This window comes from Nicotiana tomentosiformis, chromosome 2 (assembly GCF_000390325.3).
Source record: "Nicotiana tomentosiformis chromosome 2, ASM39032v3, whole genome shotgun sequence".
Taxonomy (NCBI): Eukaryota; Viridiplantae; Streptophyta; class Magnoliopsida; order Solanales; family Solanaceae; genus Nicotiana; species Nicotiana tomentosiformis.
Genome location: NC_090813.1, coordinates 148,753,518 through 148,769,514, shown reverse-complemented (window position 1 = coordinate 148,769,514; position 15,997 = coordinate 148,753,518). Strand labels below are relative to the sequence as shown.

Below are 15,997 nucleotides of genomic sequence, written 5' to 3'. Positions count from 1 at the left end.
ATAGCATAAAGAGATTCAAAATCAGTGCTGAGTAAAGGCTAAGTACGCAACTTAAGCTAGTAGCTCATTTATGTAAATTTGGGCAGCATCTCCCCTGTAACAAGGGCCTCCTCTAATACCATATACCAACAACAACAACCAGAGAAATACAATCAGCAATTCAAAAACAACCTAACTACAATTCGGGACCTTTAATACAACAAAAACCCCAAGTATACCATAACACACCCAATCAACAAGTTATCAATTAGCCTAAAATTGCAACGACGAGCGACCAACCCACTACCCTACCACATGTGGAGTTTCTCCACGCCCTTCATCCTTCCAAACTCCGTAAATCAGCATCACAATAGGCCAACATGAGTGGACTACAAAATAGTCCACTAAAAGTGAAATAAATCGAACTCACGGCTTCCGATCATCGTCCCGTGAGTTCTAACTATTAGGAAATGAATTTATACACCTTCCTTGATATTTAAAAGCTTAAATACAAAAAGTATGCATTTTCTTAAATATGAAGTACCTTCCAAAACTCAAACTACAAAGAAAAAGAGAGGCGATATAGTGATACTTACGTCGTAGGAATCGTTCTAATGTTATCGCTTCTTGATTTCATACCCGAGATGTTAATCTTCTTTGAAACCCTTGTAGAGAGCTTAAAGGGTAAGTTTATGGGGGTTCTCTGGTCGTTTTCTATGAAAAATGAAGAGAAAGACGATTTAAAACCTATATATATCAAGTTCTGAAAAGTCAAAGAGGTGCTAGCTTGGCACCCTATCATTGGCCCTTCTTCTGACGCTTATATCTTTTTATCTGGATGTCGTATGAAAAAAAGGTTAAGAGAGTTGGAAACTACATTACAAGACCTTCAATGTGGTATATAATATGTACCAAAAAGACCTCATATAACACACGAAATGTATTGCTCAAAAAACTTCAGAGACACACCTACTTGTCACCTATGCAGTCTGCGCAGTCTCACGAAACTGCAAATATCTCTCTACTACAATGTCGTATCGATGAACGGTTTAATGAGTTAGAAACTAAACTCGTAGATCTTCAACTTGATATGTTGATCATCCTGTAATTCCAAGTATATTGGGATAAAAGCGCCACTACATTCGACCTAATATTCAGCGCATTATGAATGTAACTTGTCATGACCTTTGCCAACTTTTGTTCCACAACTCGCTTGACCTCAAAATGTAATATACGACTATCATACGCCTAAAATAAATCATAACATAACCTCCTTATCATGTTAAGAACCCTAGTCTCATCCGAAAGTGCTTGTTATAACATTTCAAACTTATCGACTTTTAACGACACTTATTTTCTTCAATTTGCTTAGCTCCTAAGCCTTTCAACCCTCTTGGTAGTTGTTATCCATGATCTTATAGATTTGTAACCTCCAAGGTAACATGATTAACTTACTTTATGTACTTTCAAAGACGATCTCATTTCTGAGCTTACATCAGTTGTCTTACAATGTGCTCTTACATACGAAAAATAAGGGGTGTAACACTTAGCATAATATCCTTTGAATTATTACTTTTACTGCCTTCATTATATTATTAAGAGTTGTTATAGGCTATTGGTGTTGTATTTTGACCATTTTTCGAGCTCGTCACTACTTTCAACTAGAGGTTAGGTTTGTTACTTATTAAGTACATGGGGTCGGCTGTAGTCATACTACACTTCTGCACCTTGCGTGCAGATCTTGGAGCTGATATTGCAGTGAATGGGGGAAGCTGACATTGAAGATGTACCTGCATTCCAGTTACCGCTACCACTTGTTCTTCGTAGTTCTAGATTTGAGATTCTATTTATGTACATTTCAAATAGATGTTGTATCATTTTCCTATCAGTTTTGTAACTCTAAGTCTTAGAAGCTCATGACTTGTACTACCAGTCATTGGGTTATTGTATAAGAATTTAGTTATTTCATCATTTATTTCCTGTTATTCTCATTTGGATTGTGTTTATGGATAATTGGCTTACCTAACAGGTTGGGTTAGGTGCCATCATGACTAGTTAAATTTTGGATCATGACAAGTTGGTATCAGAGCTCTAGGTTCATAGGTTCTACAAGTCATGAGAAAATATCTATTAGAGTCTTGAGGATCGGTATGATGACGTCTATACCTATCTTCGAGAGGCTACAAGGCATCTAGGATAAACTTACGAGATTGTGAGCCCTTGAGACTTGAGAGATTGATGATTGAGGTGTGCCTGAGAGCCATGTTGTGAGTGTTATTGTGGATCAGACTGCACGCCGTAACATGTCATATTAGCTTTATTATTATTATTATTATTATTATTATTATTATTATTATTATTATTATTATTATTATTATTATTATTATTATTATTATTATTATTATTATTATTATTATTATTATTATTATTATTATTATTATTATTATTATTATTATTATTATTATTATTATTATTATTATTATTATTATTATTATTATTATTATTATTATTATTATTATTATTATTATTATTATTATTATTATTATTATTATTATTATTATTATTATTATTATTATTATTATTATTATTATTATTATTATTATTATTATTATTATTATTATTATTATTATTATTATTATTATTATTATTATTATTATTATTATTATTATTATTATTATTATTATTATTATTATTATTATTATTATTATTATTATTATTATTATTATTATTATTATTATTATTATTATTATTATTATTATTATTATTATTATTATTATTATTATTATTATTATTATTATTATTATTATTATTATTATTATTATTATTATTATTATTATTATTATTATTATTATTATTATTATTATTATTATTATTATTATTATTATTATTATTATTATTATTATTATTATTATTATTATTATTATTATTATTATTATTATTATTATTATTATTATTATTATTATTATTATTATTATTATTATTATTATTATTATTATTATTATTGTGGATCAGGCTGCACGTCGCATCAAGCCTTATCGGCTTATTTATTATTATGGATCGGGTTACACGTCACAGTACGCCTTATAGGCTTTTGATTAGCGCTTGGGCAGGATCCGCCCCTCCGGAGTCTGACATACCAGCAGTGAGCGCAGACACAGTGATATATATGCACGTGCTTTGGTGAAAGGCTTATGAGCCAGGCACCCATACAATGCTGAGTGATTGTGTGTGTGTGTCTGTGATAAACTGGGCATTTGAGACATATAGCTTGAGTATGTTTGAGGGTGAGAGTACTTGGGAATATCACCGTGAAATTATTCCTTTGACATGCATACTTGGCATGTAGGCATAAAGATATATTTTTCCTCATGCTAGACGATATTGTTACATTCATGATTTGACATGTACATTTCACATGTAGGCATAGAGATATATATTCATCATGCTATACGGTATATGATAATTGATGACATGAAATGCATATTGACATGTAGGCATAGAGATTTACTCTCCTCATGCTATCCGGTAATGAAATGTCTAATCTGTTGTTGAAAGTTTGGGAAAATCATAGTGTTCTGATATACTCATATTTTGGTGATTCCGGTGAAAGATTGGACTCTAATGTTATACTTGGAAAGCATGTCTAATTTTCCGTAACTGCAAACAAGCTTAGCATTGTATTGTTTGAGTTATTACTTTTACTACCTTCATTATATTATTACGAATTATTATTGGCTATTGGTGTTCGACTCTCACCGTTTTTCGAGCTCGTCACTGCTTTCAACCAGAGGTTAGGTTTGTTACTTATTGAGTATACAGGTTCGGTTGTAGTCATACTACACTTCTGCACCCTGCGTGTAGATCTTGGAGCTGATGTTATTGTAAATGGTAGGAGATGGCATTGAAGATGTACATGCGTTCTAGTTACTGCTACCACTTGTTCTTCGTAGTTCTAGATTTGAGATTCTATTTATGTACATTTCAAACAGATGTTGTATCAATTTCCTATCAGTTTTGTAACTCTATGTCTTAGAAGCTCATGACTTGCACTACCAGTCCTTATTATTGTATAAGAATTTAGTTATTTCATAATTTATTTCCTGATAATCTCATTTGGATTGTGTTTATGGATAATTGGCTTACCTAACGGGTTGAGTTAGGTGCCATCACGACTAGTTGAATTTTGGATCGTGACAAGTTGGTATAAGAGCTCTAGGTTCATAGGTTCTATGAGTCATGAGAAAATGTCTACTAGAGTCTTGCGGATCGGTATGACGACGTCCATACCTATCTTCGAGAGGCTACAGGGCATCTAGGATAAAATTCTCGTCTTTCCTTCCTTATCGTGCGACCTTGATTTAGCTTGAAGCGTATCTCTTAGAATTCCTTCCACTCACTCGTATGTTATGTGAGCTCTCGATATCAGCTGTGCATCGACGGCTTGTGATTCCATGGATGAGGTGCGAGATGTGTTTTCTGTATTTTGGTGATGGGCCAGTTAGGAGGATCCATATTATTATTATTATTATTATTATTATTATTATTATTATTATTATTATTATTATTATTATTATTATTATTATTATTATTATTATTATTATTATTATTATTATTATTATTATTTATTATTATTATTATTATTATTATTATCATTATTTTTATTATTATTATTTTTTTATTATTATTATTATTATTATTATTTTTGTGGATCGGGCTGCACGCCGCATCAAGCCTTATTGGCTTTTTTATTATTGTGGATTGGGCTGCACGTCGCAGCAGGCCTTATAGCTTTTTGATTAGTGCTTTGGCAAGATCTGCCCCTCCGGAGTCTAACATACTAGTAGAGAGCGCAGACACCATGATATATATGCACGTGCTTTGGTGAAGGGCTTATGAGCCAGGTACCCGTACAATGATGAGTGATTGTGTGTGTGTGTGATAAAGTGGGCATTTAAGACAGATAGCTTGAGTATGTTTAAGGGTGAGAGTACCTGGGAATATCACCATGAAATAATTCATTTGACATGCATACTTGGCATATAGGCATAGAGATGCATTTTTCCTCATGCTAGACGGTATTGTGACATTCATGATTTGACATGTACATTTGACATGTAAGCATAGAGATGTATATTCCTCATGCTAAATGTTATATGATAATTGATGACTTGAAATGCATATTGACATATAGGCATAGAGATTTACTTTTCTCATGCTATCTGGTACTGAAATGTCTTATCTGTTACTGATAGTTTGAGAAAAATCACAGTTTTCTAATATACTCATATTTTGAAATTTTGTGGGCTGAATCAAATTAATTGTGACTAGATTCGAGCCGTTTGGAAGTTGATACGCACATAATGGGATTTCTGGAGCATTGTTTAGCTTGCTCGACATTGGATTCATCTTGTTCGAGGTAAGTAACTCTTCTAATCTTGGAGTTGAGGGTATGAACCCTGAATATATGTATTTTGTGAATTGTTGGGAGCTGACGCACATGCTAGGTGACAGGCGTGTGGGCGTGCACTATAGAAATTGTGACATAATTGTTTTTGTGGAATTTTATAGTTAAATAATCTTGGCATTTTCCATGCAGTTTTATGTGTCAAAGAAATTGAGTTGAAAAGCATATTAAAAATCATGTTGAGGCTATGTGCTAGTATTATTGGGACCCACAGAGGTCATATTGCTGTGAATTATTGTGTTAAATTGAAAATTCATACTCAGTCATATTCATTTCATTGCATATCATAACTCAGTTTTATGACTCTATTTTGATGCATATAAATATTTTGGGCCGAATGCCCTATTTTACTGAAATGCCCGAGTGGCTTGATTTGTGAGGATGAGTGTGGATCGGGGCTGCCCGCCTGCAGCATACTTTATGACTGAGTGAGGCCGAGGGCCTGATTTGTGAGGATGAGTGTGGATCAGGGCTGCTCGCCTGCAGCATACTTTATTATTATGGCACGTGAGTTATCCGTGTAGATTATAGTGCTTGGGCTGAAGGAGCCCCTCCGGAGTCTGTACACACCCCCAGTGAGCGCAGGTACCTACTGAGTGCGAGTTCCGAGTGCCTAGAGCCGAGTGCTGAGTGACAGGGAGGCATGAGTGATTGTGAGGTATGCCTGAGTGGCACGAGTAACTGTGAGGTTGCCCGAGGGGCTGTATATGAGTGATGTTCTGCCCGAGGGGCTGTTTATGATTTTATCACAGAATTGCATCGTATTGGCATGGACACATGACATACATGCGTAGAGATGTATTTTTTCTCATGCTGTACAACATCACATCATTCATGATTTCTCATATATTTTTGACAGATGGGCATAGTGATGCATTTGTTTTTACACGGGTTATCCGAAAGGAAAATGATACATCTTATTTATTATTGACAAGATTTTGGGAGAAATTTATTGTTTTCAAACTATTTATATTATTGGGGCAAACGATTTGGGTTTTCACTGAGATATTTGAAAGGAAGAACTATAATTTTTGAAATCATTATTTGGCTGAGTATTTTATCCCTGAGTTATTTCTGGTATTATTTGCTTTATGTTGTTATGGATTGTTGTGGACTATTGGTTTTGGACCCGACTTGGTGGAAGCTCATCACTACTTTTAACCTACGGCTAGGTTTGTTACTTACTCAGTACATAGGGTCGGTTGTACTGATACTACACTTCTGCACATTGCGTGCAGATGTTGGCTGCTGTTGTTGCTGTGCTAGATGGTTGCGGGACTTGAAGATGTACCTGCGTTCCTGTTGTAGCTGCCTTTTGTTCAGGGTAGCCTTAGATTTATAAAAGCTCTGTTTATGTATTATTCAAACAGACTATGTATTTATTTCATTTCCGCTTTGTATACTCTATTCTTAGAAGCTCATGATTTGTACTATCAGTTTTTGGGGGATGTATAAGATTAAGATGTTTATTCACTTAAATTACTTTAAATAATTGTTATTGGAATTGGATGGTTGAAAGTTGGCTTACCTAGCGGGTTGGGTTAGGTGCCATCACGACTAGTTGGATTTTGGGTCGTGACAATGAGCCAGGCACCTATAAAATGCTGAGTGATTGGGTATGTGTGTGTGTGTGTGATAAAGTAGGCATTTGTGACATATAGCTTGAGTATGTTTGAAGGTGAGAGTACCTGGGAATATCATCGTGAAATCATTCATTTGACATGCATAATTGGCATGTAGGTATAGAGATGCATTTTTCCTCATGGTAGACGGTATTGTGACATTCATGATTTGACATGTAGGCATAGAGATGCATTTTCCCTCATGCTAGACGGTATTGTGACATTCATGATTTGACATGACATTCATGATTTGACGGTTTTGGCTTTTATTATTATTATTATTATTATTATTATTATTATTATTATTATTATTATTATTATTATTATTATTATTATTATTATTATTATTATTATTATTATTATTATTATTATTATTATTATTATTATTATTATTATTATTATTATTATTATTATTATTATTATTATTATTATTGTGGATCGGACTGCACGCCACATCAAGACTTATTAGCTTATTTATTATTGTGGATCGGGCTGCACGTCGCAGCAGGCCTTATAGGCTTTTGATTAGTGCTTGGGTAGGATCCACCCCTTCCGAATCTGACATACCAGCAATGAGCACAGACATAGTGATATATATACACGTTCTTTGATGAGGGGGCTTATGAGCCAGGCACCCGTAAAATGCTGAGTGATTGCGTGTGTGTGTGTGTGTGTGATAAAGTGGGCATTTGTGACATATAGCTTGAGTATGTTTGAAGGTGAGAGTACCTGGGAATATCACCGTGAAATTATTCATTTGTCATGCATATTGGCATGTAGGCATAGAGATACATTTTTCCTCATGCTAGACGGTATTGTGACATTCATGATTTGACATGTACATTTGACATGTAGGCATAAAGATGTATATTCTTCATGCTAGACGGTATATGATAATTGATGACTTGACATGCATATTGACATCTAGGCATAAAGATGTACTTTTCTCATGCAAACTGGTAATAAAATATCTTATCTGTTGTTGAAAGTTTGGGAAAAATCACAGTTTTTTGATATACTCATATTCTGGTGAAAGATTTGGACTTTACTGTTATACTTGGAAAGCATATCTAATTTTCCGTAACTACAAACAAGATGAGCATAATATCTTTTGAGTTATTACTTTTACTGCCTTCATTATATTATTACGAATTATTATTTGCTATTAGTGTTGGACTATGACGGATTTTCGAGCTCGTCACTGCTTTCAACCCGAGGTTAGGTTTGTTACTTATTGAGTACATGGGGTCGGTTGGGTTAGGTTCCATCACGACTAGTTGAATTTTTGGTCGTGACTCTGGAGATGATAGTCTGTGCTCGCTGGATAATATGAGCAACCATTGCACTTAAAGGTTGCGAAGTATTATTTATGTTGCACGGGGTGATCCATTAGGCTATAAAATTTTGGACCCCCCCTAGCGTGTCTAATTGTTCCAATACATTTAGTGATTAGTACTAAGATTTAGATTTGTGTAAGTAGGTTGAACATCTTTGTAGCCAAAAGATTGGACCAAGTAATATTATTAATGAACGAAGTATGTTCTTTCAAACAGTTCTCTTTACATTATTTCTGTACTACTTCTTCAAATTAGTTGATTATTAGTAGTTGGACTATATATGATCATCCTGCTCCACCTAGAATAATTAATCACTTGCTTTGACCATGTACTCCTTTAGTTTAAAAATGGATTAATTTGCATGCTCACTTAGGATAATTAGTTATAATTCAATATTCCAACATAGCATAAATTCGACCGGGAACCACAATTGTGGACCTCGAAGAGTGCCTAACACCTTCTTTTCGAAGTAATTTGAGCTCTTATCCGATCTTTGGTGACACGGACTAGTCGAACAAAGTTATTTGTAAATAGGTTCCCTAACGCATGATGTGCCGTAGAATTTCGGCACTTTTGATACTAATTACATAGATTTTAGCTCGTATTTTAAAGCATTGTTAGTTATTTCTTATGAAGCTTTGGTGTTTTGCAGTGTGCGAGACTTGAAGAACCAAAAACACGAAAAAAAGTCAAAAACCCGTAGAAGGACAGAAATACGGCAAGTCTGCGACCGCAGAAGTGATCTGCGGATCGCAAACCTACCGTAGACTGAAGCAGTTTTTTTTGCCATTGAAGAGAAGAATATGCGGTCCATTATGCAGTCGCATAACACTTCTGCGAACTGCATAATGACCACACAATTGCAACGGGAGATTTTGTTTGAGCACTTTGTGATGAAGTCTGCGGTCGCATAATCGCTATGCGGACCGCATAATGGAAACGTGATGGAGAACTGGGCAACTGGGCATGTGATTATGCGACGACCCTTGCAAATATGCGGACCACATACTTGGTCTGTGACCATTCTGCGGTCGCAGATGGGTTCTGCAGGGGCATTTTTGTCCACCTTTGACCCCGACCTTTGGTCCACTATAAATAGATTTACTAGGGTTTTTGTGGGACAGCTGGTCAGAAAAGGAGGCCACTTTTAGAGCATTGAATACACTATTGTTTTGGAACCTTTTGAAGAAAGAATCTTGTATCTTTGTAAGCTTTATGACTTCATTTATTGCTTTATTCTTGAATTCTAGTATGAGTAGCTAGTTTTAACTACTAAGGTTGTGGACCCTAAATGGATGTAATGTTAATGGGTGTTTATCATTGAATAAATATATAATGGTTGGTTGATATTTATTCATTTCTTATGCTTCATTTATTGTTAGTGGTTGCAAACATTAACTAATTCCATTTCACTCTATCTTTACTTGGAAAAGTGAGTTAGGGTTCGATAAAATTGAATATCAAAAACTCAAGGCTTTAAACCTTGTTTAATAGAATCGCCTAGGAATAAGTGGGTTCTATTTGGCATAAATTGGTTATTCTTAACTGCAACTCTTTTATATTTGGGAAAATCATAAAGAGAAAATATTACCTAACTATTGAAAAATATTGGGTAGTCACTTAGAAACCATTTGCATATCAAAGGACTTTCCATTAGAAATATATCATATTAACACTGATAGCATTACATTCCATTGATGGGGACACAACCTTGGTTTCCTTCATCAAATTAAATATATTCTCACAATAAAATAGTCTTCTTTACTACACATAATTACAACACCATTTTCAAGCTAACAGAATAGAATTACGATTTAAGTCAAGTTTCACACTATTCAAGTAATCTTTTCATACCTATTCCCTGTGGGATTTGACCCCAAACTAGTTGGGTTATTATATTTGACATTGACCGCCTTACATCATTTATTTAGGTGTATTTTGAGCATATCAAATTTTGGCGCCGTTGCCGGGGAATATGGTTTTGAAATTACTATTTAGTGTGTATGTATTATTCTTTTCCATCACACTTTGCTTGCTTTGCTTGGTGTTACTAGGTAAACATGGCCGATTTTGAAGAAGAGGAGAACCCTTTTGCGGTTATAGATGAGTACATTGAGGATACAAACTCCATTGTCCCTCCAAGAGTTGATGCTGCCACCTTCAAGGTGGAACATGGTTTAATCCTAATGCTCAATGCAGAGGGGTTTTCAGAAATTCCACCGATGATGATCCGACACAACATCTCAGAAACTTCTTGGGTGTGTGTGCGATGCACAAGCAGAACAACATTTCAGATGATGCCCTAAGACTGAGGGTGTTCAAGTACTCACTAGCTGGAGAGGCAAGGAAATGGATCCAAAATCTACCACCTAATTCCATTCACTTTTGGCCTGAACTCGTCCGAGCTTTCCTAGATAAATGGTTCCTGCAAAGCAAGAAGTCAGAGCTCTGGGATAAAATTTTCTTCTTCAAGCAACTACCAGGAGAACATCTACATGAGGCATGGGATCGATTCAAGTTATATTTAGTGAGGTCGCCGAATCATGATTTTCTAGACAACATCTTGTTGGAGAAGTTTTACATGGGCTTGGATACTTTGAATCAATCCATAGCCAAAAATGCAGCTGATGGATCCTTTATGGATAAAACATTTGCAAGGGTCACACAAATTCTTGACAAGGTGGCAAAACATAACCAAGCTTGGCACTTGGAAGACACTACGGGTGGAATTGAATATGCTACTCCTTCCTTGACCAACATGATTAAGGAGAACCAAGAAAGAGATCAAGTAATTGCCGGGCTTGTTACCAACATCAATGTGTTGACCAAGATGTTTACTTAAAGCCAAACAAAAAAGGTGAATGTTGTGGAAGATGTGCAACCCTTGTCAAATGAAGATTGCGAGGAAGCAAACTATGTCAACAACTCTCAAGGTGGTTACCAAAGACAATCCTACCAAGGTCCCGGACAACAAAATCAATGGAGGTCTAACCCACAAGGGCAAGGACATCAACAGTGGCTAAATGATCAAGGTAATTCAAATCAAGGCAATTGGAGTAACAACAACAACAACTATTCAAATCGGAGTTCAAACCCCTATATTCCACCAAAGGGGCAATACTCTAACTCTTCGCATTAGAAGGAAAGTTCTTCAAGTGAGTCCAAATTGGAGAACATGCTTGAAAGAGTATTGCAAAATCAAGAAAGAAACGACACTTCAATGAAGTACATGACCAAGCTTGTAGGGTCCCACACCGTGTCCATACAAAAGTTAGAAATACAAATGAGAGATCTATCAAGAGAGCAAAATCCGAAGCTAAAGGGCACTCTCCCAAGTGACACAATTGCAAACCCAAAAGGTAATGGGAGTGGTCCTACTTCTCATTGTATGGCAATCACAACTCAAAGCGAGAAAATACTTCAAGGAGAAAATGAACAAATGGTTGAAGTGGAAGATCTTGAACAAGGGGTTGAGGCACAAGTTGAGGTGCCAATTATTGTTGAAGTTGAAAAACTCCCAAAGGAAGTGGAAGTTCAAGAAGTGGACTGTGAAGAGACCAAGGAAAAGGTAAAATAGGCACCAAAAGCTCTAGCACCAATTCCTAGACCTTCCCCTCCTTTCCCTCAAAGACTTGCTAGGAGGGTTGATGATAGCAAACTCGAGAAATTCTATGACATTCTCACGCAATTATCGGTGAACATTCCATTTGTGGAAGCATTTCAAGAGATGCCGGGTTTTGCTAAAGACTTGAAAGACTTGATCACCAAGAAGAAAACCACCAAGAATGAAGTGGTGAATATGACTCACCGAGTTAGTTCCATCATTGCAATAACCACCGTTCAAAAGAAAGAAGACCCGGGAGCTTTTAAAATTCCATGCACTATTGGGTTGCGCGATTTAGCAAGAGATCTTTGTGATAATGGGGCTAGCATCAACTTAATGCCTATTGCTATTTACAAGCAAGCGGGGTTAGGTATGCCGAGGCCTACAAGTATGAGGTTGCAAATGGCCGATCGTTCAATAAAGAGACCGGTGGGGATTGTTGATGATGTTCTTGTGAAAGTGGGAAAGTTCCTCCTTCCCACCGACTTTGTGATCCTTGATTTTGCTGTTGATAAAGAAATCCCTATCATCTTGGGGAGACTATTCCTTGCTACCAGAAGAGCACTTATGGATTCAGAACAAAATGAGATCAAGTTCCGAGGTAATGATGAAGAGGTTACTTTTCAAGCGAGTAAGGGTATGAAATTGCCACATGCATACGAAAGCATCTCAGTCATTGATGTTGTTAATGAGGTAGAAGATGCAATCGAGATGAAAATGGAAGAAGAATGACTTGGTGAGGCATTGGCGGCTATCTTGGTGAATTTTGATGGTAAAGACATGGAGGGGTACATGGAATCGGTGAATGCATTGGAAGGACTTGGGTCTTACACTTATGCACCAAAGAAACTTTCTTTTGACTTAGAGAATAGAGTCACTCCTCTCACTAAACCTTCAATTATTGAGCCGCCAAAACTTGAGCTCAAGCCACTTCCACCGCACTTAAGGTATGTATTTCTTGGCTCTAATGACACTCTACTGGTAATAGTTTCTTCTTTGTTGAATGATGTGCAGGTAAATCACTTGTTGAAAGTCCTGAGGGAGCACAGACAGGCCATTGGGTGGACAATAGTGGACATCCGAAGGATTCCCTCCGGAATTTGTGAGCACAAGATACAATTGGAGCAAGAGAGCAAACCTAGCATGGAGCATCAAAGAAGGTTAAGCCCTTCCATACAAGAGGTGGTGAAGAAATAAATCATCAAATGGTTAGATGCCGGGGTAGTCTACCCCATTGCTGATAGTTCTTGGGTGAGCCCGGTGCAATGTGTGCCAAAGAAAGGAGGCATGACCGTGATTCAAAACGACAAAAATGAGCTCATCCCAACGAGAACATTAACTGGGTGGAGAGTTTGCACGGACTACCAGAAGCTCAATAGTGCTACTTGCAAAGACCATTTCCCTATGCCTTTTATTAATAAAATGCTTGATCGGCTAGCGGGAAGGTCATTCTATTGCTTCTTGGATGGGTATTCTGGCTATAACCAAATCAACATCGCCTTAGAAGATCAAGAGAAGACAACATTCACATGCCCATATGGGACTTTTGCCTTTAGCCGTATGCCATTTGGGCTATGCAATACCCCGACTACCTTGAAAAAGATGCAAAGTTTGAATTTGATGAGAAGTGTCTCAAAGCTTTTGAGTAATTGAAAGCAAAGCTCACCATGACACCTATTATTATCACACATGATTGGTCCCTTCCATTTGAACTCATGTGTGACGCCAGTGGTTTAGCTATTGGGGCGGTACTTGATCAACGGCATAACAAGTTCCTTCATCTTGTCTACTATGCAAGCAAGACACTCAATGGCGCATAAATGAATTACACTGTGACTGAGCAAGAACTGCTTGCCATTGTCTATGCTTTTGAAAAATTCCGGGCCTATTTGTTGGGTTCCAAAGTGATAGTTTACACCGATCATGCTGCCCTCTGCTATCTTATGGCAAAGAAGGATGCTAAACCAAGATTAATTAGGTGGGTCCTTTTGTTGCAAGAGTTTGACTTTGAAGTCAAGGATAGGAAAGGGACAGAGAATCAAGTTGCGGATCACCTATCTAGGCTTGAAGAGGTAGGGAGACCAAAAGAAAATCTTGAAATTAATGATGCCTTTCTAGATGAACACATATTGGCATTGTCTAGCACCTTCACCCCTTGGTATGCCGACATCGCTAACTTCTTGGTTAGTGACCTTATTCCCGACGGATTGTATGCTTATCAAAAAAATAAGTTCTTGCGGGAGTGTAGGCAATACTATTGTGAGGAACCCTTTCTGTTCCGGATTTGTGCCGACAGTATCATTCGGCATTGTGTTCCGGAAGATGAGGTAATGCAGATTCTCAAGGCATGTCATAACTCCCCGGTTGGGGGCTATCATGGTGAAAACCGTACTGCGGCAAACGTGCTTGAATGTGGCTACTATTGGCCATCGATCTACCATAACACAAATCAAATGGTCAAGGCATGTGATCAATGTCAAAGACAAGGGTCAATTTCTAAAAGACATGAGATGCCTATGAACTTTGTGATGGAGGTCGAGATCTTTGATGTGTGGGGGATAGACTTCATGGGTCCCTTTGTGAGCTTTTATGGCATGACATATATCTTGGTGGCTGTGGACTATGTCTCCAAATGGGTCGAGGCAATCGCCTTGCCCAACAATGAGGCAAAGAGTGTGACTGCTTTCTTGAAGAAGAACATATTTACGCAGTTTGGTACCCCTAGAGCCATCCTTAGTGATGGTGGTTCTCACTTTTGCAACAAGGCCTTCACCGGGCTGCTCGAAAAGTATGGCGTCAAGCACAAGGTGGCTACCCCTTATCATTCTCAGTCGAGCGGCCAGGTTGAAGTTTCCAACAGGGAGATCAAAAATATCCTAGCAAAAACTATTAATGTAAACATGATTGACTGGTCAAGGAAGCTAGATGATGCATTGTGGGCATATCGCACAGCATTTAAAACTCCCATTGGCACCTCGCCATACTAGTTGGTTTTTGGCAAGGAGTGTCACTTGCCAATGGAGCTTGAACACAAAGCCATGTGGGCATTGAAAAAGTTGAATCTTGATTGGGCCGAAGCTGCTAACCTAAGAATGACACAACTCAATGAGATGGAAGAATTCCGTCTCCATGCCCATGAGAGTGCAGCTGTGCATAAGAATAGAATGAATTTTGTTCATGACAAGAAGATCTTGAAGAGGGAATTCAAATTCGATGACTTGGTCTTACTCTTCAACTCAAGACTCAAGTTATTTTCGGGCAAACTCAAATCCAAATGGTCTGGCCCGTTCAAAGTTGTGAATGTGTCCCCCTATGGAGCTATTGAATTGGAGTCGGAGGACAGGACTCGAACTTTCAAAGTAAATGGCAGCGGGTCAAGCATTACCTCGTACCACATGAGAAAGGCACTTGGTAGAACAATTCGCACTCAAGGATAGTCCTACACCAATCCCCACCACTGATTAGCCCAAATGGGGTCAACATCGTCATGCCGCGACGTTAAATCAAGCGCTTTTTGGGAGGCAACCCATGCGTGGTAATATCCTTTTGTTAGATTTTAATTTCTGTAGGTTTAGTTATTAGTGTTGAGCAGTTTGACGTGTGTGTTAGAATGCAGGTAGCTCAAAATACAATGAAATAGTGTGCAAGGACTGGGAAGAATGAAGGAAAGAAGGTCCTGTGGTCTGCGGCAACTATGCGGTCGCATAATGGCTTTGCGGACCGCATAGTGGTCGCAGACACACTCAGAAGAAAATGCAATTTTGGTCCTCCACAATGTGGTGGAATTTCTATTTTTGCGGCCCGCATAACAATTATGCGACCGCAGAATGCATCGCAAAGTGGACCTTAGCCAAGCTATCACTAACTCGTCGCATAACACATATGCGACCGCATAATGTGTTATGCGATCCATTTTTCCACCGCAGAACTCCCAGGTATTAAACCCGAATCCCCTCCATATTTCAATCGCACACCCTCACCCTCACTCTCA

General features: G+C 37.4%; 2 protein-coding genes across 2 annotated transcripts; both read left to right on the top strand.

The window, feature by feature from the left end:
• Window positions 1-12,129: 12,129 nt before the first annotated feature.
• LOC104110581 (uncharacterized) lies at window positions 12,130-12,738 on the top strand. The gene has a single exon (XM_009620106.1). The coding sequence runs from the start codon at window positions 12,130-12,132 to the stop codon at window positions 12,736-12,738; it is 609 nt and encodes a 202-aa protein (XP_009618401.1).
• Window positions 12,739-15,023: 2,285 nt separating this feature from the next.
• Window positions 15,024-15,443, top strand: LOC138905841 (uncharacterized). Its single transcript, XM_070194357.1, has one exon. The coding sequence runs from the start codon at window positions 15,024-15,026 to the stop codon at window positions 15,441-15,443; it is 420 nt and encodes a 139-aa protein (XP_070050458.1).
• Window positions 15,444-15,997: the final 554 nt, after the last annotated feature.

Excerpts from the sequence above, each read along its gene's own strand:
- LOC104110581 (XM_009620106.1), top strand. The coding sequence starts at position 12,130 with ATGCCGGGTTTTGCTAAAGACTTGAAAGACTTGATCACCAAGAAGAAA.
- LOC138905841 (XM_070194357.1), top strand. The coding sequence starts at position 15,024 with ATGGAGCTTGAACACAAAGCCATGTGGGCATTGAAAAAGTTGAATCTT.